General features: G+C 42.1%; 1 protein-coding gene across 2 annotated transcripts in view; it reads left to right on the plus strand.

Moving 5' to 3' along the window:
• Window positions 1-663: 663 nt before the first annotated feature.
• Window positions 664-24876, plus strand: part of waplb (WAPL cohesin release factor b) — a 47872-nt gene continuing 23659 nt past the window's right edge. The window contains exons 1-5 of one of the 2 annotated variants that reach the window (XM_042305949.1): window positions 664-964; window positions 1735-2219; window positions 18356-19073; window positions 19158-19519; window positions 21541-21674. In XM_042305949.1, coding sequence (XP_042161883.1) covers window positions 1757-2219; window positions 18356-19073; window positions 19158-19519; window positions 21541-21674 — 1677 coding nt within the window. In that variant the 5' untranslated portion in view covers window positions 664-964; window positions 1735-1756. The remainder of the gene's footprint in view (window positions 965-1734; window positions 2220-18355; window positions 19074-19157; window positions 19520-21540; window positions 21675-24876) is intronic. The other variant, XM_042305950.1, reaches the window with a different exon arrangement.

A 24876-nucleotide genomic window follows, 5' to 3' on the forward strand; every position in this document is an offset into this window, starting at 1 on the left:
TGTTTAGGGTAGGGACGTCCCAATGATCCCGGAGAGCACTTTCCATAGTCCAATGAAATAAAAAGTTGTTCAGGTGTGCTCGGCTTTCGAACCAATCACAAGGAAGAATAGTGCTTCGCAGCGATAGTTCTCCGTCACATTCAAAGATCTCTCTTCCTGATTGGACCAGACTGTACTTGCAGTGACGTGACAGTGAGAGGGTTCGATTAATCTCGTCCGGGCGTGCGTGTTGGCTAGGTTTGCACCGGCTGAGAGTTGATTTAATTCGATTTGGAAATGGGCTGCCTCCCGGCCGTGATCCAGGTACCCCCTCTGTACGACGGTGAATTGGGCTCAAAACAAAAGTGACGTATATAAGTACGTGTAGTAATCAGTATGATTCTGTGTTTTCTCATGCAAAAGGGATTTGCTTAAGACAAAAACGCTTTGTCTGCTTTCCCAATAATTTTTTTTTGAAAATTCCAACATTTATTTTATGGAAAAGATGCACCATGCTGGCTTGTTGACAACATGACGGAGTGGCGCAGATTACTGTTTGATTTAAGAGGGCGCTCCTATTTCCCAGTTTAAGCCCGATGACGTGACGGGCCATTGACCGGTTCAAGCTGAGACAGGGTAAAATAACTCCCTCAATGCTGTTGGAAGCAAAAAGACGAGGGAGGGGGAACTCGAATGGAAGGCGTCGGTGCAACACAGAGGAGACAATCGAGTTTGATAGAGCTTTAAAAAATGAATATATCAGACGTAAAACCAACATTATCAAAATAACATTGTTACCCAGGATACACGGGACTTTTTACAGTGTTTGACTGTCCCATATATGTCATTACTACAGGCAGTTGAGCCTTGTTTATATTGTTTTGCAAGCGAGCTTTGAACAGGGTCGGGAGGCCCAATCTGGTGCGGGAAGCGGCCGCCTTCTTCGGAGTGTGTTGTTGAGTGGTTCGGTCTTTTCGCGCACCAAGTAAGTGAGGCAGTTGCATATTCAATGCAATTTTGTGAAATATACACAGATTTTCAAACCACTTGAAACCTTAAAATCAATGTGAGAATTGGATGACATCTAATCATGTTGCGTCTGTTAGCCTGAGCCAGCTAGCTAACGTAAGCTAGCTAGCTACTAGCCAAGTAGTTAACGTAAGCTAGCTATTTACTGTAACTGGCTGCATTATTTTAGATTTTTTGCGAGAATTGTTTACGTTATGTGGCTAGTTAGGTAGCCAGCCTCGACTGTGTCACCCGAAGCTAGTGGCTAGTTAGTTAGTGAACATTAGCTATCTAGCTAATTGATCTAGGTGGCTAACATCGTAACTAGCTAGCCATATGGATCTGTTTTGGTTGTTGAACACTGAAATACTAACGTTAGCTAGTAGTATGTAGCTACTATATTATCCCAGCTTAACGTTAGACACACTATTGTTTCTTTAATACCGTTAGCTGATTGATTTAGTTGATGTTTACCTAATGTTATAGTGTCTAAGTTAATGGGGATGTATTGTACTTAACTGCACATTGCGTTAGCCACTTCCAGAGCAGTCGGAGCCTCAGTTTGCTGAACCTGAAAATGAAGGATCACACGGTAGAAAAAAAACTGTGGTGAAATGACAGCTTCCAAATAACCCCCTTAGTCCAGATTTATTACATGAAAACATTACAGTAAACGTAATTGTTTTGATGAGAAGTGGCATAATGATGACTGCAAATAATGCATTTCATATTTTGTACTCATCACAGAGAATATGAAACAGGTGTCACGATGACGTCCAGATTTGGTAAAACCTACAGCCGTAAGGGAGGCGACGGCTCATCATCCAAGTTCGACGAGGTCCTGTCCAACAAGAGAGCCACGCTCAGCACCAAATGGGGCGAGACGACATACAAGGCCAAGGTGAGTTCCAAGCGCCCCGGCCCGAAGACTGAGGTGGCAGAGCAGCCCAAGAGGCCCAAACTCTCCAACGAGAGCTCCGAGGACCCCTTTGGGTTTGACAGCGATGAGGAGTCCAAGACGGTCACCTCTCGCGTCCCACAGGCAAAAGCCTCCCCAGTCAAGCCGGCATCCACAGAATTGCCCCTGACAGGGAGGCCAGGCTTGTCCCTGGAGTCCAGCAGCAGAACCAGCCTTGCTCCAAGTAGAGCAACCTCTAGTCTGGGGATTGATAGAACCCAACTGAGGGTCACCGAGGACACAGCCAGGTTCTTCAACACCACCCCCACAACAGGTAGGAGGACACTCATGTTGCAAAGTAGGACTAATAATACATTGTAGAATGTTCGATAGGGACAGAAGACTTTGGCTTCCAGAGGGTGTAGGGTCGAACACATCTAAATATTGTGCATGCATGGAATTTTCCTCTGCCTTTTTTATTTTGTTAGAGATTCTCTGGTGCTTTTGTAGACTTTTTAGCCATTACTGAAAGTAGTGTTTACCTGCCAAAAGTGGTCCCCGAAAATTGCTTATAAAGTCTCATATGTGCCCCAAGTCATTGCTGTCTCTCCCTCTGACGTGTGCATCTTGCTAGTTGTCACTCAAATGACAAGGGGCTGATGCTCATTAGCAAGAACCTCAAATTGCTAGGGATTGGCCCACGAGGGGGAAAATGGCACAGCTTCCAGAAAAAGCCACTTTCAAACAAGGGATAATTGCAGCTAATTGAGAAGACAGTAATTCTGCTCATAGGTTATGCATGTATGAACTACACATTGACACACCGAGCCCAAATACTGAGTTGACACAAGTTCTGGAGCATGTCTTTAAGATGAAATATTGTGTGCCAAGTCAGCCATCCCTAGTTAAAATTATTGAAACAGATTGATTTCCTGTAATTCATTAAATGCGAATGAATACAAGGTAATTATAGGTACTAAATATTTTGATTGTCCTTAGATTTAGTGATCCAATCCTGAGCAGTAAAGAAGACAGTTTTTCTAGTGAGGTTACAAAATAATATGCATAATTATTAATTTAGGATGCAATTGTCTCTTCATTTCAGACCATATGTCATCCACCCATCTGATTTAGTCATCAGATTGGTAGCTGACCTCATGATTCAGACGAGTGAACATTTTTTAATGCAACACCCTACCTTGTGACAATTTACCACTTTGCAAACACTGTTAGCTTTTGACTTTGGAAAAGTTTCCCAACTCTTGGAACAGACAAACCTCTAATCTGTCTCTGTGTCTTTGGAGCAGGCTTCAACAGGCTCCCATGAGTGAGTTTAGCTCACCCTTTGGACTGGAATATTGGGGACAAACTGTCAGCCTGGCAGGCTCTCGTGGATTACTTCCAAAGCGCGTTTGCTGGGGAGATGCAAACCCATCAGAATGTGCAGTCTTTATGTTGACTCGCTTCACTAATATAAAACCAGTCCACCTGACGGGTAGCCTCGTTTTTAGGAGGCCGGCTTCTCTGTGGCAGGTGGTTATGATTGTATTCAGCATTGCTAAAGGCGCCCGCATATTAGGTTGTTTGCCCCTAGCAGAACTCGGCTAGGCGACGCAAACGTCTGTGCCTCGCCTACTCCCTAAAGACCTTTCACTTGAGAAACAAAAAGGGGCAATATTGCCGTTTGTCCCTCTTGAGCAACCATAGCAACAACAACAGCCAGAAACCCTTCCTCAAAATTAATCCAAGATAAATCAAGAAATCTGTCATTTTTATGTTTTTGCTGGGGTCTTAGTTGTGCAATTTTACAGAGTTACACATGGAGTAAACAATAAACAAGCCAATAACACAGAAAAAAAGTCTAATATACATTGTGTGCAAAAGGCATGAGGAGGTAGGCAATAAATAGGCCTCAGGAGCAAATAATGACAATTTAGCAGATTAACACTGGAGTGATAAATGATCAGATGATCATGTGCAAGTAGAGATACTGGTGTGCAGTAAAGTAAGTAAATAAATAAAAACAGTATGGGGATGAGGTAGCTAAATTGGGTGGGCTATTTACAGATGGACTATGTACAGCTGCAGCGATCAGTTAGCTGCTCAGATAGCAGATGTTTAAAGTTGGTGAGGGAAATAAAAGTCTCCAACTTCAGCGATTTTTGCAATTCGTTTCAGTCACAGGCAGCAGAGAACTGGAAGGAAAGGCGGCCAAATGAGGTGTTGGCTTTAGGGATGATCAGTGAGATACACCTGCTGGAGCGCGTGCTACGGGTGGGTGTTGCCATCGTGACCAGTGAACTGAGATAAGGCGGAGCTTTAGCTAGCATGGACTTGTAGATGACCTGGAGCCAGTGGGTCTGGCGACGAATATGTAGCAAGGGCCAGCCGACTAGAGCATACAGGTCGCAGTGGTGGGTGGTATAAGGTGCTTTAGTGACAAAACGGATGGCACTGTGATAAACTGCATCCAGTTTGCTGAGTAAAGTATTGGAAGCTATTTTGTAGATGACATCGCCAAAGTCGAGGATCGGTAGGATAGTCCGTTTTACTTTGGCGGCGTGAGTGGAGGCTTTGTTGCGAAATAGAAAGCCGGCTCTAGATTTGATTCTGGATAGGAGATGTTTGATATGAGTCTGGAAGGAGAGTTTACAGTCCTTATAGATGTCCACATATTCTAGGTTGGAACCATCTAGGGTGATGATGCTAGTCTGGCGTGTGGGTGCAGGCAGCGAACGGTTGAAAGCGCGGTACAAAATTGAGGCTATGGTTAAGAATTTGGAGCTCTTTGTCTGCATTAACAAGGACAACACACAGGTCTTTCCATCATTGTATGATTTTTTGTGTGCACAGGTACTTTCCCGAAATGGATGACACAAACTGGATTTGTTATCTCTATCATGCCTTGCCTCCAGTCCACTTACTGATATCTGAACAAGAGATCTTTTGATTTACAGAACATGCCTACCACTTTGAAGATGCAAAATATTTTTGTGACACAAGAAATAAGACTACTGAACTTGAGCATGAATAACTATTCACCCCCCCAAAAGTCAATACTTTGTAGAGCCACGTTTTGCAGCAATTACAGCTGCAAGTCTCTTGGGCTATGTCTCTATGAGCTTGGCACATCTAGCCCCTGGGGTTCTTGCCCATTCTTCAAGGCAAAACTGCTCCAGCTCTTTCAAATCGGATGGGTTCCGCTGGTGTACAGCGGAACCATACCACCGATACCACAGATTCTCAATTGGATTGAGGTCTGGGCTTTGACTGGGCCATTCCAAGACATTTCCCCATAAACACCTCGAGTCTTGCTTTAGCAGTATGCTTAGGGTCATTGTCCTGCTGGAAGGTGAACCTCCGTCCCAGTCTCAAATCTCTGGAAGACTGAAACAGGTTTCCCGCAAGAATTTCCCTGTATTTAGCGCCATCCATCATTCCTTCAATTCTGACCAGTTTCCCAGTCCCTGCCGATGGGAAAACATCCCCACAGCATAATGCTACCACCACCATTCTTCACTGTGGGGATGATGTTCTCGGGTTTGCGCCATACATAGCGTTTTCCTTGATGTCCAAAAAGCTCAATTTGTCTCATCTAACCAGAGTACCTTCTTCCATATGTTTGAGGAGTCTCCCACTTGCCTTTTGGCGAACACATACAGTGGGGCAAAAAAGTAAGTCAGCCACCAATTGTGCAAGTTCTCCCACTTAAATATATGAGGCCTGTAATTTTCATCATAGGTACACTTCAACTATGACAGACAAAATGAGGGAAAAAAATCCAGAAAATCACATTGTAGGATTTTTTAAAATGAATTTATTTGCAAATTATGGTGGAAAATAAGTATTTGGTCTAAACTTTTGTTATCTCAATACTTTGTTATATACCCTTTGTTGGCAATGACAGAGGTCAAACGTTTTCTGTAAGTCTTCACAAGGTTTTCACACGTTGTTGGTATTTTTGCCCATTCCTCCATGCAGATCTCCTCTAGAGCAGTGATATTTTGGGGCTGTTGCTGGGGAACACGGACTTTCAACTCCCTCCAAAGATTTTCTATGGGGTTGAGATCTGGAGACTGGATATGCCACTCCAGGACCTTGAAATGCTTCTTACGAAGCCACTCCTTCGTTGCCCGGGCGGTGTGTTTGGGATCATTGTCATGCTGAAAGACCCAGCCACGTTTCATCTTCAATGCCCTTGCTAATGGAAGGAGGTTTTCACTCAAAATCTCACGATACACAGATCAGTCGTCCTGGTCCCTTTGCAGAAAACCAGCCCCAAAGCATGATGTTTCCACCCCCATGCTTCACAGTAGGTATGGTGTTCTTTGGATGCAACTCAGCATTCTTTGTCCTCCAAACATGAAGAGTTGAGTTTTTACCAAAATGTTCTATTTTGGTTTCATCTGACCATATGACCTTTTGCCAATCTTCTTCTGGATCATCCAAATGCTCTCTAGCAAACTTCAGACGGGCCTGGACATTTACTGGCTTAAGCAGGGGAACACGTCTGGCACTGCAGGATTTGAGTCCCTGGCGGCGTAGTGTGTTACTGATGGTAAGCTTTGTTACTTTGGTCCCAGCTCTCTGCAGGTCATTCACTAGGTCCCCCCCGTGTGGTTCTGGGATTTTTTTTTTTTTTTTTTTTGCTCACCGTTCTTGTGATCATTTTGACCCCACGGGGTGAGATCTTGCGTGGAGCCCCAGATCGAGGAAGATTATCAGTGGTCTTGTATGTCTTCCATTTCCTAATAATTGCTCCCACAGTTGATTTCTTCAAACCAAGCTGCTTACCTATTGCAGATTCAGTCTTCCCAGCCTGGTGCAGGTCTACAATTTTGTTTCTGGTGTCCTTTGACAGCTCTTTGGTCTTGGCCACAGTGGAGTTTGGAGTGTGACTGTTTGAGGTTGTGGACAGGTGTCTTTTATACTGACAACAAGTTCAAACGGGTGCCATTAATACAGGTAACGAGTGGAGGACAGAGGAGCCTCTTAAAGAAGAAGTTACAGGTCTGTGAGAGACAGAAATCTTGCTTGTTTGTAGGTGACCAAATACTTATTTTCCACCATAATTTGCAAATTAAATCATTAAAAATCCTACAATGTGATTTTCTGGATTTTTTTTCCTAATTTTGTCTGTCATAGTTGAAGTGTACCTATGATGAAAATTACAGGCCTCATCTTTTTGAGTGGGAGAACTTGCACAATTGGTGGCTGACTAAATACTTTTTTGCCCCACTGTATGTGTTTGATTTTTTTTTTTCTTTGAGCAAATGGCTTTTTTTCTGGACACACTTCCGTAAAGCTCAGCTCTGTAGAGTGTATGACTTAATGTGGTCCTATGGACAGATACTCCAATCTCCGCTGTGGAGCTTTGCGGCTCCTTCAGGATTATCTTTGGTCTGATTAATGCCCTCCTTGCCTGGTCTGTTAGTTTTGGTGGGCGGCCCTCTCTTGGCAGGTTTGTTGTGGTGCCATATTCTTTCCATTTTTTAAATAATGGATTTAATGGTGCTCCTTGGGATGTTCAAAGTTTTGGATATTTTTTTAATAACCCAACCCTGGTCTGTACTTATCCACAATTTTGTCCCTGACCTGTTTGGAGAGCTCCTTGTTCTTCATGGTGCCGCTTGCTTGGTGGTTCCCCTGGCTTAGTGGTGTTGCAGAATCTGGGGCCTTTCAGAACAGGTGTATATATACTGAGATCATGTGACAGATCATGTGACACTTAGATTGCACACAGGTGGACTTCATTTAACTAATTATGTGACTTCTGAAGGTAATTAGTTACACCAGATCTTATTTACGGGCTTCATAACAAAGGGGCCACCACTTGTCTGTTTTTGAATTTGAAAGTTTTTATTTTTTTTCACTTCACCAATTTGACTTTTGTGTCCATTACATGAAATCCAAATTAAAAATCTATTTTATTTAAATGTTGTAATGCAACAAAATAGTGACAATTCAAAGGGGGTGAATACTTTTGCAAGGCGCTGTATTCACTATTTTTGATGAACAAATTAAGTTTAATGTGTAAGATGGCTAAATAAAGAGCAAACTTGTTTACAAACTTGTTTGCCCTGGTCCTATAAGAGCTTTTTGCCACAACCTGGCTTGTGGGAAGTGACAAACTCACACTCATGGCAGGCTTACAATGATGGGAAAAACAGCTGGAGGTTGAATATTTGAAGGGGTATAGGACTATAAAAAGTTTGGGTATCACTTATCTAGAGGATGATGTTGCGTTAATTTATTCGCTTAAATGCATTCAGAATTATGTTCTCCAACACTCCCTTTACCCCACTTGGCCTTCTCATTACCAACATGGTCAAATTGGGGGGAAAGTCAGATGTTTTTATTTGAGAATTTATGTAATTTAATTTAAAATATTTTCATTTTCAGTGTTATGTTTAACTTTGGCCTTTTTCATTAGGGGATCAATGTTTAAAAAAAAAAAAAAAAAAAGACTAAATATGGATTTGACTTTTTGGACTGCGAGAACTGTTACGGTAATGAGAATTTTGTGATTGTTCTTAATGTATAGTATAAATATGAGTATATATTGTAATCTCAGTGAAAAATGACACTTGAGAAAAACAGTTGTGAGATTGACCCCGGTGTGGTGTCTTAAGTAATTTAGGGGTACATTAAGCAATTAACATCCCATCATGCTTAGGGTCATGTATAAAAATGGTGGGCAGGCCATTATTTTGGCTACCCTATGGCGGCATAGCCAATGTCCTAATCCACAGGGCACGAGTGGTCACTGAAGGGTTTGATGTGCATGAAAACTATGTACAGTGGTTCCTCAATCAAGTTTATACTGCAGCGCATTAAGGTACATGTCTGGCACATTGCGTCATCGCAAGCGGGAGTTAGAAAACTTCTGGAGAAGATAATGCTTCTGTGTTCAGTGTTAACTTTTGGTGCCAGGTGCTAATGTTTCTTTCCTCACTAAATTAATGACGTGAATGGGTAATTGAAACCAGATAAAAACTGATAATTGTGCACTTGAGTTTGAAGGAACTGAATGATGAAGGGTGATTTGAATTTCGAACAAAGATGTAAGAACTGCTCTTCCTCTGTCTCGCACGCACATCACTTTTTTTAACTGGACTGTAGGCTATCACTTAAAAGAACTGGTACACTATTTTTATTGTATATACACTTTGTTTCCTTTATTTTGGCAGTTACCTGTATCGTATGAAATTGTCCAGTGTTGGTGATCGTGTGCCCGCCTGTTCTTGCTTTTAGCTGATAGCAGTGGAACCCGGTGTGGTCGCCTGCTGCAATAGCCCGTCCGTGACGAGGACCGACGGGTTGTGCATACAGAGATGCTGTTCTGCACACCACTGTTGTACTGCGCCACTATTTGCCTACTTGTGGCCCCGCCTGTTAGCTTGCACGATTCTTGCCATTGTCCTTCGACTTCTCTCACCAACGCGCTGTTTTCGCCCACAGGACTGCCGCTGACACATTTGTTGCACCATTCTCGGTAAACTCTAGACAGTGTCATGTGTGAAAAGCCCAGGAGGCCATCCGTTTCTGATGCGCCTGACACCAACAAACACAGCATGCTCAAAGTCTCTTAGGTCACTAGTTTTGCCCAATCCAACATTCAATCAATCAGTAACTGAATGCCTCTATCTGCCTGCTTTATAAAGCAAGCCACGTGACTCACTCTGTGAATGGGGTATACCTAATAAACTGGCCACTGAGTGTATATGCTTTCAGTCTATGAGAAATGAAAGTATCAATCATTTGCACATTTAGCAACAACACTGCCACGTTCCTACACAAACCCAGGATATCCTCTAAGGCCCAGTGTTCACTTGTCCACCTGTAGAAACTCATTGTTTGGCTGGCGGGGAAATCAATCCGAGCAGACCAGAGATTATTGGACATTTTTCAGAGCCAGAACTTGGTAATGATGGTAATACTTATTGAGCTCCATTAAGGATTCATCAAGCTTAGTGTTCCGCCCATTTTTAATGTGGCTAATCGTTTATAAGCTTAATTTGACCACAAAAAAGGATAACTGAGGCGCTCCGTGATGGTGACGAAGGTGTGATCGTCTCTGCGTTGAGTGCCCAGACACAGAGAGGGTAGTCTCAATCCCTCCAAAGGACCGACTGCATAATGAACAAGGTCTGTTACAACTCTGGTTGGATTCTAATCAGGCATTTTCTCAGTCAGATGATTTCTCAAGTGCAAAGGATTTAGAAATAATAAAACGTTCCCATTAAAATAATTTACACAGGAGGTAGGGAAATGCCAAACAGCCCGTTCATTAAATGTCTTGGCATTCTCAGCAAAAACCACAACACCATGAAATAACTAGTTATTTTGAAGTCATAAATGTAAAGAGCGAGGATGTACCATCTCTCTTGTGATATGGTTCTTCTCATAGAGTAGGCCTAACCAAGCTCAGTTAAGGTCAGGATTATTTGTGACACAGCTTTTTAATTGTTTGCATATTTCCTTATGTCAGAATTGCAAATAACTAGCTGCTTTGTATGATATCCATCCAAACTTCGCTGAATTCCCTTGGATTAAAAGCTTAAATTCCATTTTGGACTTGTCAGTGATGAAACATCTAGGTGTCGGTGATGAAACATCTAGGTGCACCTCTCCAAAGTGTGCACAGTTCCTAAGTAATTTCAATACACTTTCATGGCTAAAAAAGATTAATGTAATCAATGCAGTGCCTATTAATTTCTCATCGAATCACAGCGTACTTCCATTTTCCCAAATGGGTGATTTAACAAAAACGCATTCGTGAAAAAAGCACAATCGTTAAACAAATGTTCCTAACCATAAACATCAATACACAGAAGTATATATTTTAAACCTGCCTATTTATTTAGTTATAATAAATTCATGTTAGCAGGCAATATTAACTAGGGAAATTGTCACTTCTCTTGCATTCGGTGCAAGCAGAGTCAGGGTATATGCAACAGTTTGGGCCGCCTGGCTCGTTGCAAACTGAAGACCGTAATTAATTTGCCAGAATTTTACATAATTATGACAACATTGAAGGTTGTGCGATGTAACAGTAATATTTAGACTTGGTTGCCACCCGTTCGATAAAATACAGAATGGTTCCGTATTTCACTGAAAGAATAAACATTTTGTTTTCGAAATGATAGTTTCTGGAATTTACCATATTAATGACCAACTGCTCCTATTTCTGTGTTTATTATAATGAAGTCTATGATTTGATAGAGCAGTCTGTCTGAGCGTTGGTAGGCAGCAGCAGGCCCGTAAGTATTCATTCAAACTGCACTTTACTGCGTTTTGCCAGCAGCTCTTAGCAATGCTTGAAGCACAGCGCTGTTTATGACTTCAAGCTTATCAACTCCTGAGATTAGGCTGGCAATACTATAGTGCCTATAAGAACATCCAATAGTCAAAGGCATATGAAATACAAATGGTAAAGAGATAAATAGTCATAATTCCTATAATAACTACAACCTAAAACTTCTTAACTGGGAATATTGAAGAACTGGGAATATTGAACCACCAGCATTCATATGTTCTCATGTTCTGAGCAAGGAACTTAAACGTTAGCTTTTTTACATGGCACATATTGCACTTTTACTTCTCCAACACTGTTTTTGCATTATTTAAACCAAATTGAACATGACTAAATAGATTTTATTTATGTATTATTTTAAGTAAAAATAAGTGTTCATTCAGTATTGTTGTAATTGTCCTTATTACAAATATATAAAAACTTCCGATTAATCTGTATCGTTTTTTTTTTGGGGTCCTCCAATCGATCAACTTATACTTGTGACAAATACAATTTGATTTGTTTGATGTAGTTACATGCGCCGAATACAACAGGTAGACCTTACAGTGAAATGCTTACTTACAAGCCCTTAACCAACAATGCAGTTAAGAAAAATGTTTTAAAATATTTACAAAAAATAATAATAACATTAGTGAGGCTATATACAGGGGGTACCGGTACAGAGTCGATGTGCGGTGCACAGGTTAGTCAAGGTAATTGAGGTAATATGTACATGTAGGTAGAGGTATAGTGACTGACTACGCATGAGTAGCAACTTTCAACCTGCTCCACTACAACCCCGTCGATGAGAATGGGGGCGAGCTCAGTCCTCATTTTCCTGTAGTCCACAATCATCTCCTTTTTGTCTTGTTGAGGGAGAGGTTGTTATCCTGGCATCACACTGCCAGGTCTCTGACCTCCTCCCTATAGGCTCTCATCGTTGTCGGTGATCAGGCCTACCACTGTTGTATAGTCGCAAACTTAATGATGGTGTCGTGATCATGAACGTTGACACTGATATGGAAATGTAAAGTGCACATTTGGACTAATGGGTGTTTGGCTTGCTTGAATGACATCCAAAGCAGTATTTATTATAATCCTCTGTCTCATCTTTCAAAATATATTGAGTTCTCTTAATTTACAGCATTTGCCTCCATTCAGACAATAAAACATTTGCAAACGTTGCCCAATTAGAGGGAGGGATGGGGGCAACTTGTCGCATGGGGTGCTCAGAATAGCTGTCAGTACAAATCCAGTCAGAGCCTGAGCTCTGATGTAATTTATATAATGTTACTGTACAGCCACTGTGTTCCAATTTAGGCACTAATCAGTTTCAATTAGTCTTCAATCTGTGTAAGGGTTAAAGGGATAGTCCAATCCAGAATGAAACTCCTGTCAATTTGGTGATGCGTCTGTGGTCACAACCATTTTCTGTCAAGCTCACTGAGTCAAAATGCAAGCCGAGATCTATCGTTTAGATTTGTTTTTAACATGACTTCAAAAATGTAAGACTATGCAACATGAACCTATTAAAAACAGTACCTTAGCAATGAGGTTTGTGCTGTAGGCTATTGGCCCAATACAATATCACTGCATTTAGGCTTTGCCTGAATTGCCCTGCACATGTTTTAAGGACCATACATTTGTTTTTATATAACAATTCAGAAAAAAATTGTATGAGAATTTGAGGTAGGCTATATAATCACACCGGTAATAGAGCATCTGTTGTAGTTCTTGTGAGGCACAGCTAAGTGACAATACATTTCAAATAATTTGCTTTCCTACTCATTCATTGTAGTGCAAGTGTAGGAAAACAACTGTTGTTGAATAAAAGTCCGTGCTGAGTAAGAACTTAAACATGAGCTCACTCATAAAAACAGCAGCTCTTTGCTGTATTCGTTAACAGTTCTCTCTAGTCTCTAGTCATGCTTTCGCTTGCTACGCTACTGCAGACATGGTAATGTGAGCCATCCGATTGGCCAGGGGTAGGCCCATAGTGCACTTGATTTTCTCTCCGGGTCTGCCGGGAAGGCAGTTTGTACCTTCAGACAAATTAAATATGAACACTTCGCCTACCTGGCGTGCAGGGCAGCTGAATCGGGTGCACCTACAGGGAATAGCGCGAGACGAATAAATAAAAATAGGAAAGCTTTATCTTTGGTTTTGATAAATGCTTGGAGATCGACTAGGAATGCCTGGGAGAATGAGCAGTCGATCGCAATCAACCGGTTGGTGACGACTGGTCTATGTTCTATGAGTAGGTAAAACATACATTTTCACCATGATTTAACTTCTAAGTCTAGGGAATCGTGGTATGCCATGTCATCACGGTGCTTAATCATATTCCCTATCACACTTCATAATGCTCTTTGAAGCATTACCTGCACTCCCGATCGCATCAGCTAGGGTTGGGCGGTATCCAGATTTCCTTACCGTGTCTTTGCCATCCCAAGATATACTGTATTAAACCTTCTGGTAAGCCCCAAACGTCACTTACCAGAAGTACTAAGGAATCTCCGTAGCGGATTTACTACTAAGACCGACAACCCAGCTCATAAAGTTATGTATCTCAAAACGCAGTTTGCGGCATTCACAAAGCAAATATTAGACAACATTAACTCCAGAGGATGGCCTCCGATTCCGATCCCCACCCGTGCTTTGATTTTCGCACCGGTAGTAGGCGCGAGCGTTATGACTAGTAAGGCAACGTGCGCTAGCATAGATGGTAACTGACATGGCAGAGAAGTTTCGCTAATACCGTCCTTCACAGAAAGTTGTCAGCCTGTTAAATATTAGGCCTATGTTAGTTAATCAGTTATTGATATGTCCTCTTGATATAGCTGTAGGCTGCCATGGTCAGCTCACCATTGACGAGACATGTTGAATTAATGGTAGCCTAATTGTCAGACCTGCGCCGAGTTGGAGTAGTCAGTTAGCTGAGGTAATGGATAATGAAAGTGAATATGTTTTTGGTTGCAATCAATTTTGAAATCAGCCTATTTTGCATTGTGGCTATCACAACCAAAGTACTAGGGATAGTGAATTGATGTTAGCTTTAGCGTTAGATTTAGCGTCAGCTAGAAGAAAAGTTGACCTACTACAAAGCTGAACGCTACCAGTATCATCTTACATTATGAAGTGTTCTAGACTCTATGGACATTGTTTTGCGGCTAGGAATTAAGTTTAAACATTTTTACATGCTGTCAGATTATTCAAGTGCGTTAACTTCTGTGCAGCATGAGTGGGGAGCTAACATAATGCAGTCCAGACTCCCAATTCAGGCTAGCAATGAGTATAAGTGGAGCATGCAGGCAGTGTTGCCAACTCATTTTTAGGGGAAGTTGCTAGAGGCAGGTCTCTCATTTATTTATATATTTTTTAATAGTACGTATAACAAGTTTAAAAAAATATTAAATCTGCCTATAAACAATATGTATACTGGTTTATTCCTTGTAGCTCTAAAATGAGGGAAGGGATACCTCAAGTCACCCAAAGCCTTAGGAAGTATATTCAAATTAAATATCAGAATACACACGCATGACAAATAGTGATTAGATGTGAGTTGCATTTAAGATAAATTTGGGATGATTAGGCAGGTCGATTTGTTGCTAAAAGTTGCTAAATGACGTTGTGATATCATTGCGTACTAACGTAAAACTGCGTCATTACGTAGAATACACTAGCGTTATTCAAATTGGCTGGCCGCCTCGGTGAAAAATACGATTTGACATTTGTTTAGTTTTATCACATTTTTATTTGTAAAAGTAATATAAACACATTTTATATGATCAGATATTTTTAATTTTAAAACGCATTTAATTATTTAACAATTACACATTATTGAACAGTTACATTTAAAACATTTTTTTTTAAAAATCTAGTAAACCTACACATTCTGAACAATTATAGTTTTAAGCAGTGTATTGGTAGTTATCATGCCTGGCTGCAAAAGTGCATTGTGAGTGATGTCACCAGCAGACGCTCAGCTCGTGCACAGGCAGCTGCAGTCAGCCAACAATGATTTGCAATTTGCGGAATTTGCTGCTGGCCGGCTCCTGCCTGTGCACGAGCTGAGCGCTTGCTGCAGACGTCACTCACAATGCACTTTTGCAGCCAGGCACGTGTGTTGACTGTGTGTGACAGAGGAAATCGTTTGTCATTTAGAGGGAAAAATGCGTGCATTTTAGTGTTTGAGTCACTTTTCAAAAGTTGCTAAAAGTTCCAAATACATTGTTAAAAGTAACTCAATTTGTTGCTTAGGTGCTGTTTTGGAAAAAAAGTTGCCAGGGTAGTCTGAAAAGTTGCTTAATCTAGCAACAAAATTGCTAAATTGGCATCACTGAATAAGGGGTAGGCTGTGCTGATACAGGCTTGATCCGTGAGACACATTTTGTGACTACATCTCTCAATTTCAGTTTTATGTACCATTTACAAGATTGGCTTTGTACATTTTATTAAAGTACAGACTCTGCTTCAAAATGGTATATTATAGTGGTGGGCTCCCGGGTGTAGGCCGTCATTGTAAATATGAATTTGTCCTTAACTGACTTGCCTAGTTAAATTAAAGATGAAAGTTTTTAAAAAGTATACACTGCAGTTGGGGGAAACATGGGAAAGTTGTGCTTATTTCAAATGTGTTTCACACTGGCATCTTTTTTTAGTATGCCCATTCATGTTCACACCCTCTTAAGCCTTAGCGCCACCCATCTCTAAGTATTCATGTGAGGCCATATGCTACATTTTGTGGTTTTAAGGTAGTGTAGTAAACAAGGGGTGAAAGTAGTAGCCTACAATAAGGAACATATCCAGGTAAAAAATACGCTATATAGTCATTGGCCTATATCTGAACATGTTCTTTACATTTACTATATATCAAATCAGCCCCCAGACACATCTCGCTAAGTGGATGGGTCGCTATTGTCTAGACCTGTTCACACGTTCATGAACTAAAATAGATTGCCACATCACCCCCAGACACACCTGGCTAAGTTTATGGGTCATGTAATCATCTGGCTAAGTGGAGTATTTTGTTTAGACATCTAACATAAACTCACTCACTTTTGTACATCGCCTTGGTCTGTACAATTGACCTTATTTTAGCGCCCCAAAAACATAATACTTCCAGATCAACTGTAATGTCAATACCATTGTAAAGCACAATTTCTCCCCTTTCCAACAGAATCAATTACAGGAACTAAACGCTTCCCGTTTAAATGAGATACTAATATGGATGAATGCTTCATGGCAGACAAACTCCTTGTACATGTAATCCAGTGAGTTGTTTTATACGAGCCTTCTGAGTTCTCTTCAACTCTGTGCATTTGCAATCAAACTTCTAAATGGATGTCCTTCTCATACTCTGCTTCTACCAGGCATTCCACTGAGTTCAAAACTCAGTCCACTTCCTCTCTGAAAACACTGTTTGTGCTCTGTTTCTTCCCCATCACGGTCATCAGCAAACGCAGCAATTTCTGGTTCAATGACATTGCTATTATCTTTAAAAACAAATCTGTGTTAGACTACTGATTTAGGGATGCCCCCATTTTATGTTATAGGCAGTAGCCTATGGCATGGCAGACCAATCAGGACTCATCTCTCAGCATGACCAGCCTCTCCATTATCTCAGCCAATCAAGGCTAGCCAGGAAGAATCCTTTGTTTCTCCATGATAAATAACTAGACTCATAATATATGTGTTGATATTTAGAGATCACCTGCAAATTAAGACATGTGAAATATCACATGTTCAAAAAAGGATTTCTGGGAGAAAAAAAAAACATTTTGAAAACTTATCTTCTCGGCAGAAATAAATATTAAATTTTTTTGCAACGGTGGCAAACGCTGTCAGGCGCTGCTCCAGAATCTCCCGTAAGTGTTCAATTTGGTTGAGATTGGGTGACTGAGAGACACACTTTAAACCCCTATGCTCCTTTTGACACCCCTTTTCAAAGTCACTGAGATCTCTTCTAGCCATGGTAGCCAAAATAATGAGTGACTGGGCATTTTTTATGCATGAGCCTAAGCATGATGTGATGTTGATTGCTTAATTTAATTCAGGAATCACACCTATGTTGGAAGCACTTGCTTTCAACATTTATTACTATTTGTTAACCTTTTATATAACTAAACAAGTTAGTTAAGAACAAATTCTTATTTTTGATGACTGCCTAGGAACAGTGTGTTAACTGCCTTGTTCAGGGGCAGAACAACATATTTTTTTACCTACCTTGTCAGCTTGGGGACTCGATCTCGCTACCTTACGGTTACTATTCCAACACAAACATACTTTGTATCCCTCATTTACTCAAAGGGTTATCTTTTATTTTGGCAGTTACCTGTAGCAGGTTGACCATGGTAAGATTATACACTCCTAAATTGATACTGCTGTTTTATTTAGGTTATTTTACAGCTAGCTAGCTACAATCACATGCTCATATTGACTTTGGTAGTATTGTGTGTAGCTACATTTGTTTTCTAGCTGGCCAGCCAGTATGCCCAGAGAGAGCATTGCATTGTGAGTTTTGTATTCAACTTGAGCTGCAAAATGTTTCCTAAACTATTTTCACATGTTGCTCCCAACCTTATTATACCGAGAAAAAAAGTTGTTGGCACATGTTATTGTTATTTAACACCGTTTAACACTGTTATTTAACACCGTAAATCATAGGAATGTTTTTTTTTGGGGTGTGTTATTGCTTTTGAGGGGGATTCACCAGAATGTGCATGCCTGCATGCAAGTGGTATGTAGCAGCTTATTCAAACTCAACTTCAAGTATAGTTGTTTAGGAAGTCATTGCTGTCCCAAATAAATAATAACAGGTGCCCGTGTTTTCAATGTCCACACCCTGTCTTCACATGTAGGCTAACCCGGTCTGCTCCTGTTGTGGTGAATGAGACCAATTAAGTTGGAGATGTTTACCTGACTCAGCATTGAGATTTTTCTCCAGCTTTGCTAAAAGCTTCGAGGGTGTGCTGCTCCTCTCACAGCCCTAGCAGTAAACACTCCCTAATACATGGTTATCGCCACTTTCTGCTGTGAAAATGGCACCCATGTGGCATTGTGACAGGCATCAACTTTCTTTTTAGAGTACTTCAGCTGCTCTATGCTACATCTCTGTCAGAGACGGTAACTGCCAAGACTTATGTGGTGCTAATACATTGTTTTTTCTCCTCCAGCCAAGCCAAGCCAACCGAGCTGGTCTAATGAGGGTGCGACTGCAGAGAAACATAGCTACTCATGGTACAGCAACGCCTCGGAGAGCGACAAGAAGCCCATCGCTCAGACCACCACCCTAAAGAGCGAGGCCAAGGACTCTTACGACAACTGGGATGCTGTGATGCTTCTGGGGCCCACCTCGCCCACCCCAGAGCCCACTAGAAACCCCTCAATGTGGGGTGGCGCGGGCAGCTATGGCCTGGGTCTGGCCAGGGAGGACAAGCCATCCCCAGAGCCGACCTCCAGTTACGTATTGGGCCAGGGGGACTTCGAAGTCCCCATTGAGCCCTCCGAGTTCCAGGACCACTCCCAGTCTCTCCTCAGGGCTAGCACCAACTGCCGGACCTACCACCGGCCCAACAAAGGCAAGCAGGCTGGGGACTCTGACAGCACCAGTAGTACTAGCACCAGTACCAGCACATCCTTCAGTAGTGGGCCCGGATCTGGCCCACTCAAGACCAACAATACGGAGAACAGCAACAAGCCGGCAGGCCGTGGGAGGACGAGAGACTACACAGTGCTGCACCCATCCTGCCTGTCAATGTTTAACGTCACCATTCAGGACCGGATCATGGAGGAATACACCCCCGCTTCCGCCGTGGCTGCCCCCCTGACAGACCCGGGAGAGGCTGGCCGCCTGAAAAAGAAGAATGAACCAGCACCGGCCAAGGCCATCAGGTGACGACCTGCTACGTACTAGTGATTGTTACATATTGCAATATTATTTTGGACAATATTATATCCTTTCTCTCTCTCTCCCAGGTTCAGACCTACACAGAGCAAGGCCAAGAAAGACACCAAGCTGGACTTCTTTGGCTTCGAGGAAAACGAGGCAGGCCGTGGTGCCAACCAGGAGGGCGGCAGTTCTGACCCTGTGGCATCCGGCAGCTCCAATTACAAGATTAAGTACTTTGGCTTTGACGATATGAGCGGCAGTGACAGCGACGAAGACGAGGGCTCCCACGCCAAAGAGAGGAAGGCTAAGAGGGCTGTAGCCACCGCTGCTGCAGCCACAGCCTCCCTTGCTGCCATGGAGATGAGGGTGGACAGCCCCCTGTCTAGCAGTGAGGAGCTGGACAGTCAGACCAGCAGCAACACAGGTCAGGGACAGGACCTCAGGCGTGGTCAGTACTACCAAACCCACTTGGGAATACACAGACCGGCATCAGTACAGGGCATACTTAGGCCTCAGGCGAGGTCAATAACACGGACTTCGAGATCTATTCACAGGATCCTCACTAAATGCTAATGTTATTACATTCCTCAAAAGCTATTTAGGAAAGCGAGTAACGTTTTGTTTCAACCTTCATGGTAGGTCTGTAAGGCCATTAGCGGGGGCAATTTCTGGGGGGGCAGTGTTTGGGATGAGCACAAACAAGCAAAACTGATAAGTCCTGATAAGAAAACTGAGACTCATCCACACACAGCTCTTTCCTATACAAGACAGACATCTCAGAGTTAGATGGAGATATACAGTGCCTTTCGAAAGTGCCTATACAGTGCCTTTCCACATTTTGTTATGGTACAGCCTTGATTAAATCGTTCCTCCCCCTCAATCTACACACAATACCCCATAATGACAAAGCAAAAACAGGTTTATATACATTTATAAAAAATGTAACTGAAATATGACATTTACATACGTATTCAGACCCTTTACTCAGCACTTTTGTTAAAGCACTTTGGAAGTGATTACAGCCTGGAGTCTTGCATATGACACTACAAGCTTGGCACACCTGTATTAGGGGAGTTTCTCCCATTCTTCTCTGCAGGTTGGATGGGGAGCGTTGCTGCACAGCTATTTTCAGGTCTCTCCAGAGATGTTCGATCAGGTTTAAGTCCGGGCTCTGGCTGGGTCACTCAAGGACATTCAGAGACTTGTCCCCAGGCCACTCCTGTGTTGTCTTAGCTGTGTGCTTAGGGACGTTGTCCTGTTGGAAGGTGTGCCTTCGCCCCGGTCAGAGGTCCTGAGCACTCTGAACAGGTTTTCATCAAGGATCTTTCTGTATTTCTCTCCGTTCATCTTTCCCTCGATCCTCACTAGTCTTCAAGTCCCTGCCGCTGAAAAACATCCCCACAGCATGATTCTGCCACCACCATGCTTCACCATAGGGATGGTGCCAGGTTTCCTCCAGATGTGACGCTTGGAATTCAGGCCAAAGAGTTCAATCTTGGTTTCATCAGACCAGAGAATCCTGTTTCTCATGGTCAGAGTCCTTTAGGTGCCTTTTTGCAAACTCCAAGCGGGCTGGTATGTGGTTTTACTGAGGAGTGGCTTCCATCTGGCCACTCTACCATAAAGGCCTGATTGGTGTAGTGCTGCAGAGATGGTTGTCCTTCTGGAAGGTTTGCCCATCTCCACAGAGGAACTCTAGAACTCTGTCAGAGACCATCAGGTTTTTGGTCACCTCCCTGACCAAGGCCCTTCTCCCCCATTTTTTTTTTTCTCAGTTTTGGCCGGGCTGCCTGTTCTTGGAAGAGTCTTGGTGGTTCCAAACTTATTCCATTTAAGAATGATGGAGGCCACTGTGTTCTTGGGGACCTTCAATGTTGGAGAAATGTTTTGGTACCCTTCCCCAGATCTGTGCCTCAACACAATCCTGTCTTGGAGCTCTCCTTTCCAAATCATGTCCAATCAATTTAATTTCCCACCGGTGGAATCCAATGAAGTTGCATGATCAATGGAAACGGGATGCACCTGAACTCAATTTCAAGTCACATAGCAAAGGGTCTGAATACGTTTGTAAATAAGGTATTACTGTTTATTTTCAATGAATTGAAAATTGAAAAAAAAGAAAAAAAACCTGTTTTCGCTTTGTCATTATGAGGTATTGTGTGTGGATTGAAAGATGATTTAAAAAAAAATAATAATAATAATAATTTTTTTAGAATAAGGCTAATTTAACAAGGGGTCTGAATACTTTCCGAATATTATGTGTTTGTGTATTTCGCCGCATGCGTACATGCATGCCAGTGTAGATCTGAATATAGATTTTCAATAATCTATTCTAATGAAATACTTTTGGCTATTAATGACTTGGTCACAAAGATTCACAATTCTATATGTAATTATATGGACTTGGCAATGAACTGTGATGATCTGCCCTAGTCTAACACACGTTTACATTTGGCATGTCCCCTGTAGATGTGATGGACTTCCCAGAGGACAACTCTGCCTCTGTGGGCCTAGAGATGCCCAGGAGACCTCAGGCAAAACAGGTGGAGAAATCCAAGGAGAGCAGGGAGACCAATAGGAAGATCTTCAGTGGCCCCAAAAAGGTAAGCGTGCGGGGTGAGTTCCTATAGAACACTCGTCCAGGGTCGCGTTAACCAGGCCACAACGGCACATCATAGCGAAACACTTTGCAACGGAAAACAAAAAAAGAGCACTTTTCATTGGACACGGTCAGGTAGTCCCTCCCTGTTTCAGTCCGTTTGGTGCCTAATGAACTAGACCCAGAACTTTCAGCAGAGGATGAGTAGACTACACTCTGTATGAGCTGAAGAGATGCCAGGCTGAAACGGCTGTTGGATTATTTATATGTGGATGAATGAAGGGATGAACGGTCATTGTAGTCTCAGATGGTTCTCATTTATCAAAAGAACCAGTAATGCCTGTTCTCCTATCGCTTTGATGGACTTGATCTTGAAGAGCTCCACCATTGAATGCTCTGTATATATGGAGATAGTTTAGTTCCCAAAATAAATAGTTTAATACGTATAAAATGTGTTTCCTGATCTTTCTTATCTCTCAAATGTAGTGCAGACACTTCAGAACAAACGCTAGCTTAGACAGGGCTTAGACTTAAAGTTAAGAGCAAAGCCTTGTTAAGAATGCGATTTGAAATCATATTGTGGGAAAGCCAGACACGTTATATGAGTTGGGTTTGTTAGTAGGGGCTGGGATGATACCAGTATTGCGGTACTCATTAGTATCGTGGCAAGGAAACAAAACACAAAGTGGGAAACAGCCCCGATGTTGGAAATATCAAGTTGTTTTCCAAGCTATAGGACAAATTATTTTTGTAGACCAAAGAGTGTGATGTGCTTTGTTTTCATTGTTGCCATGATCCTAATATCGCAATATTATTTTCCGTCACAACCCTAGTTGTTAGGTGCAGGTTATAGTTTATACAATGATTCGTATAATGATAGTTTAAAGGCAGCTTGTCATGAATTGTTTTTCTTTGCATTTGGGTTACTACAAACCTGTAGAGTGCCAAGGTGCCTTCCAAGTCTTCCGAGAGGCTTTCTCCACAGTCCTCATCTCTTTCCCTGTAATGTCCTCCATGCAGATAAAATAATGGGCGAGCTGAACACACAAAAAAAACAATAGCCCTCCAAAATGACCTGGGTATTCATGAGTTGTCAAAAGGTAGCGCTTTCGATTGCGACTGGGCTAACTGCAGGGGTAGTGAAGTGGCAGTCTGACGCATGCAGTGGTAATGCATAATTGTGCCGGTTTAGGGTAGTTCCATATTGCACCCTATTCCCTATATAGTGCACTACTTTTGACCAGGGCTTGTAGTGAACTACGTACTGTAGGAAATGGGGTGCCATTTGGGAAGCAGTCTGTAAGAACCCTCCGAAAAACCAATTAAATTTGATGCTTAACAATGAATGTTCTTCTCTTGCAGTTTGTTTACAAATTGCTTTTTTTTTTTTTTTTTTTTAAGGTGGCTGTTTTGCATGATAATCCAACAATCCCGTTTTTTTTTTTTTTTTTTTCATTCTACTTTTCATTCTGCATAACCAGTTGTGCTTCATGCATTATTTGTGTGTGTACGTTCTGGCCCTCTGTGTGCACTGGATATGCCTGTCTTTTGATGTTGGCTGTCAGATGTTAGAGGTTGATTTAATGGCCTTCATTATTATGACATCTGACTAATTCATGTCGCGCTCTCTCACACGTGTCCCCTCGTTTTTCAACTCTGATTGTTTTGTCACAAATGTTGCGTTATGTAAGTGTGACCATTCTGGAATTGGCACGTGCGTTATGGTCTGTAGAACAGCTTGCAGATGTACTGTGGGTAATTCCTACATGACAAGATTATTATGGACAAAAGAGCAATATTTTTGGTTGTTCTCAAACGGCAGTCTAGCATCAGTCATCGTCCCCAGAATATGTCTATGGGTGTCTGCTAGAATGCATAGACTTCCAGTCGTTGCCCTAACGCTAGTTAGCATTAGCCTGCATTTGGCCGCGCCAGTGTTCTTTTCATCTTTGTCCACTACAGTATTAAATCCCCCTTGTAGACTTTACTCTATAGGTATACTCTTTTTCCTCTAACTTTTGTTTTACGTCAATGAAAAAGGCCTCCATCTTTGCAATCAACAGTAGCCTAGGCCCCTCTCTCTCGCAGCGCACAAGGAGTGCGGACAAAAGCCAGCAATTACTGGCTAAAGGAATCCCTGGGGGTGTGTGTGTGTGTGTGTGTGTGTAAGATGGTGTAGACGTGCGTCATAAAATGTTTGCTTGTCTAAGGCCAGAGCAGGGCTCCTGTTACGGTCTCGGGTGGTGTTGGACCACAACAGCTGATGGCTGGTTGAGTGGTTTGGTTTCACCAGTGTGGTTTCACCAGTGAGTCCCCCCCGTCTGCAGCTGTAAATGATCCTCAGTCTTCTGCTGAGTGTCTCTATCTCGCACTCAGCCTCTTTCTCTTTCAGCCTTCTAGTGGTCAAAAGTGTTGTGTGTGTGTGTGTGTGTACTTGCTTGTACTCGTCTCTAACTTATGAAGAGGGCCTTGGGTAAACATTAATGTATCCATTAAATATCCGATATGTAAATAAACAATTCGTTAAGGTTGGTTCATTTAAGAAAGCTTATTGATAACTGTTTCCTACTATAGGCAGTTGGCTGCCTAGTGATTTGCAACATCAACTCTCCGATGTGAATAGTTGGCAACAGTTTTTCGTTTACAAGTGCTACTGCATAAACGAACTGAAATGCACCAATTGCGCATGCTACACATCATTACTGTACCATAGTATTTTTATCCATTCCAAATCTTTCTACTATACATGACAGAGGGGCGCCACATCTTGATCTTGCCTAGGGCTGCAGCCGAACTGCTAGGACTGGGCCTGACCAACACAATTTGCCTCTAATTTATTTGCATTTGCAGTGGACCTTGGCCTGCTCAAAATGAGCTGCTGCTGTTGGGAAGTCAAAACTGTCCAACTCCTTGGAGCAGCTTGCGATACGCATTAGCCTCGTTACTTTTTCCTCAAGGTGCGATCTCGAAGCTATCTTTACTCTGTTGTGGAGAAACAATCCCCTCTTGACGGAATAAGCAACACAATCTTCGCCAATTTTGCCCAGTACACTTAGCTGAAATCCCTTATTAGGACCTCGTATCTTTTGCGTGAGTAAAAATAGAAACGCACACCCCCACACTAATTTCCATTTAACTTGAGGATATATTTGCCTTTTGAAGTTAGGAGTATTTCCATCAATTAATAATAACCATAATTTTTTTCA

This window comes from Oncorhynchus tshawytscha, linkage group LG25 (genome assembly GCF_018296145.1).
Source record: "Oncorhynchus tshawytscha isolate Ot180627B linkage group LG25, Otsh_v2.0, whole genome shotgun sequence".
Classification (NCBI taxonomy): domain Eukaryota; kingdom Metazoa; phylum Chordata; class Actinopteri; order Salmoniformes; family Salmonidae; genus Oncorhynchus; species Oncorhynchus tshawytscha.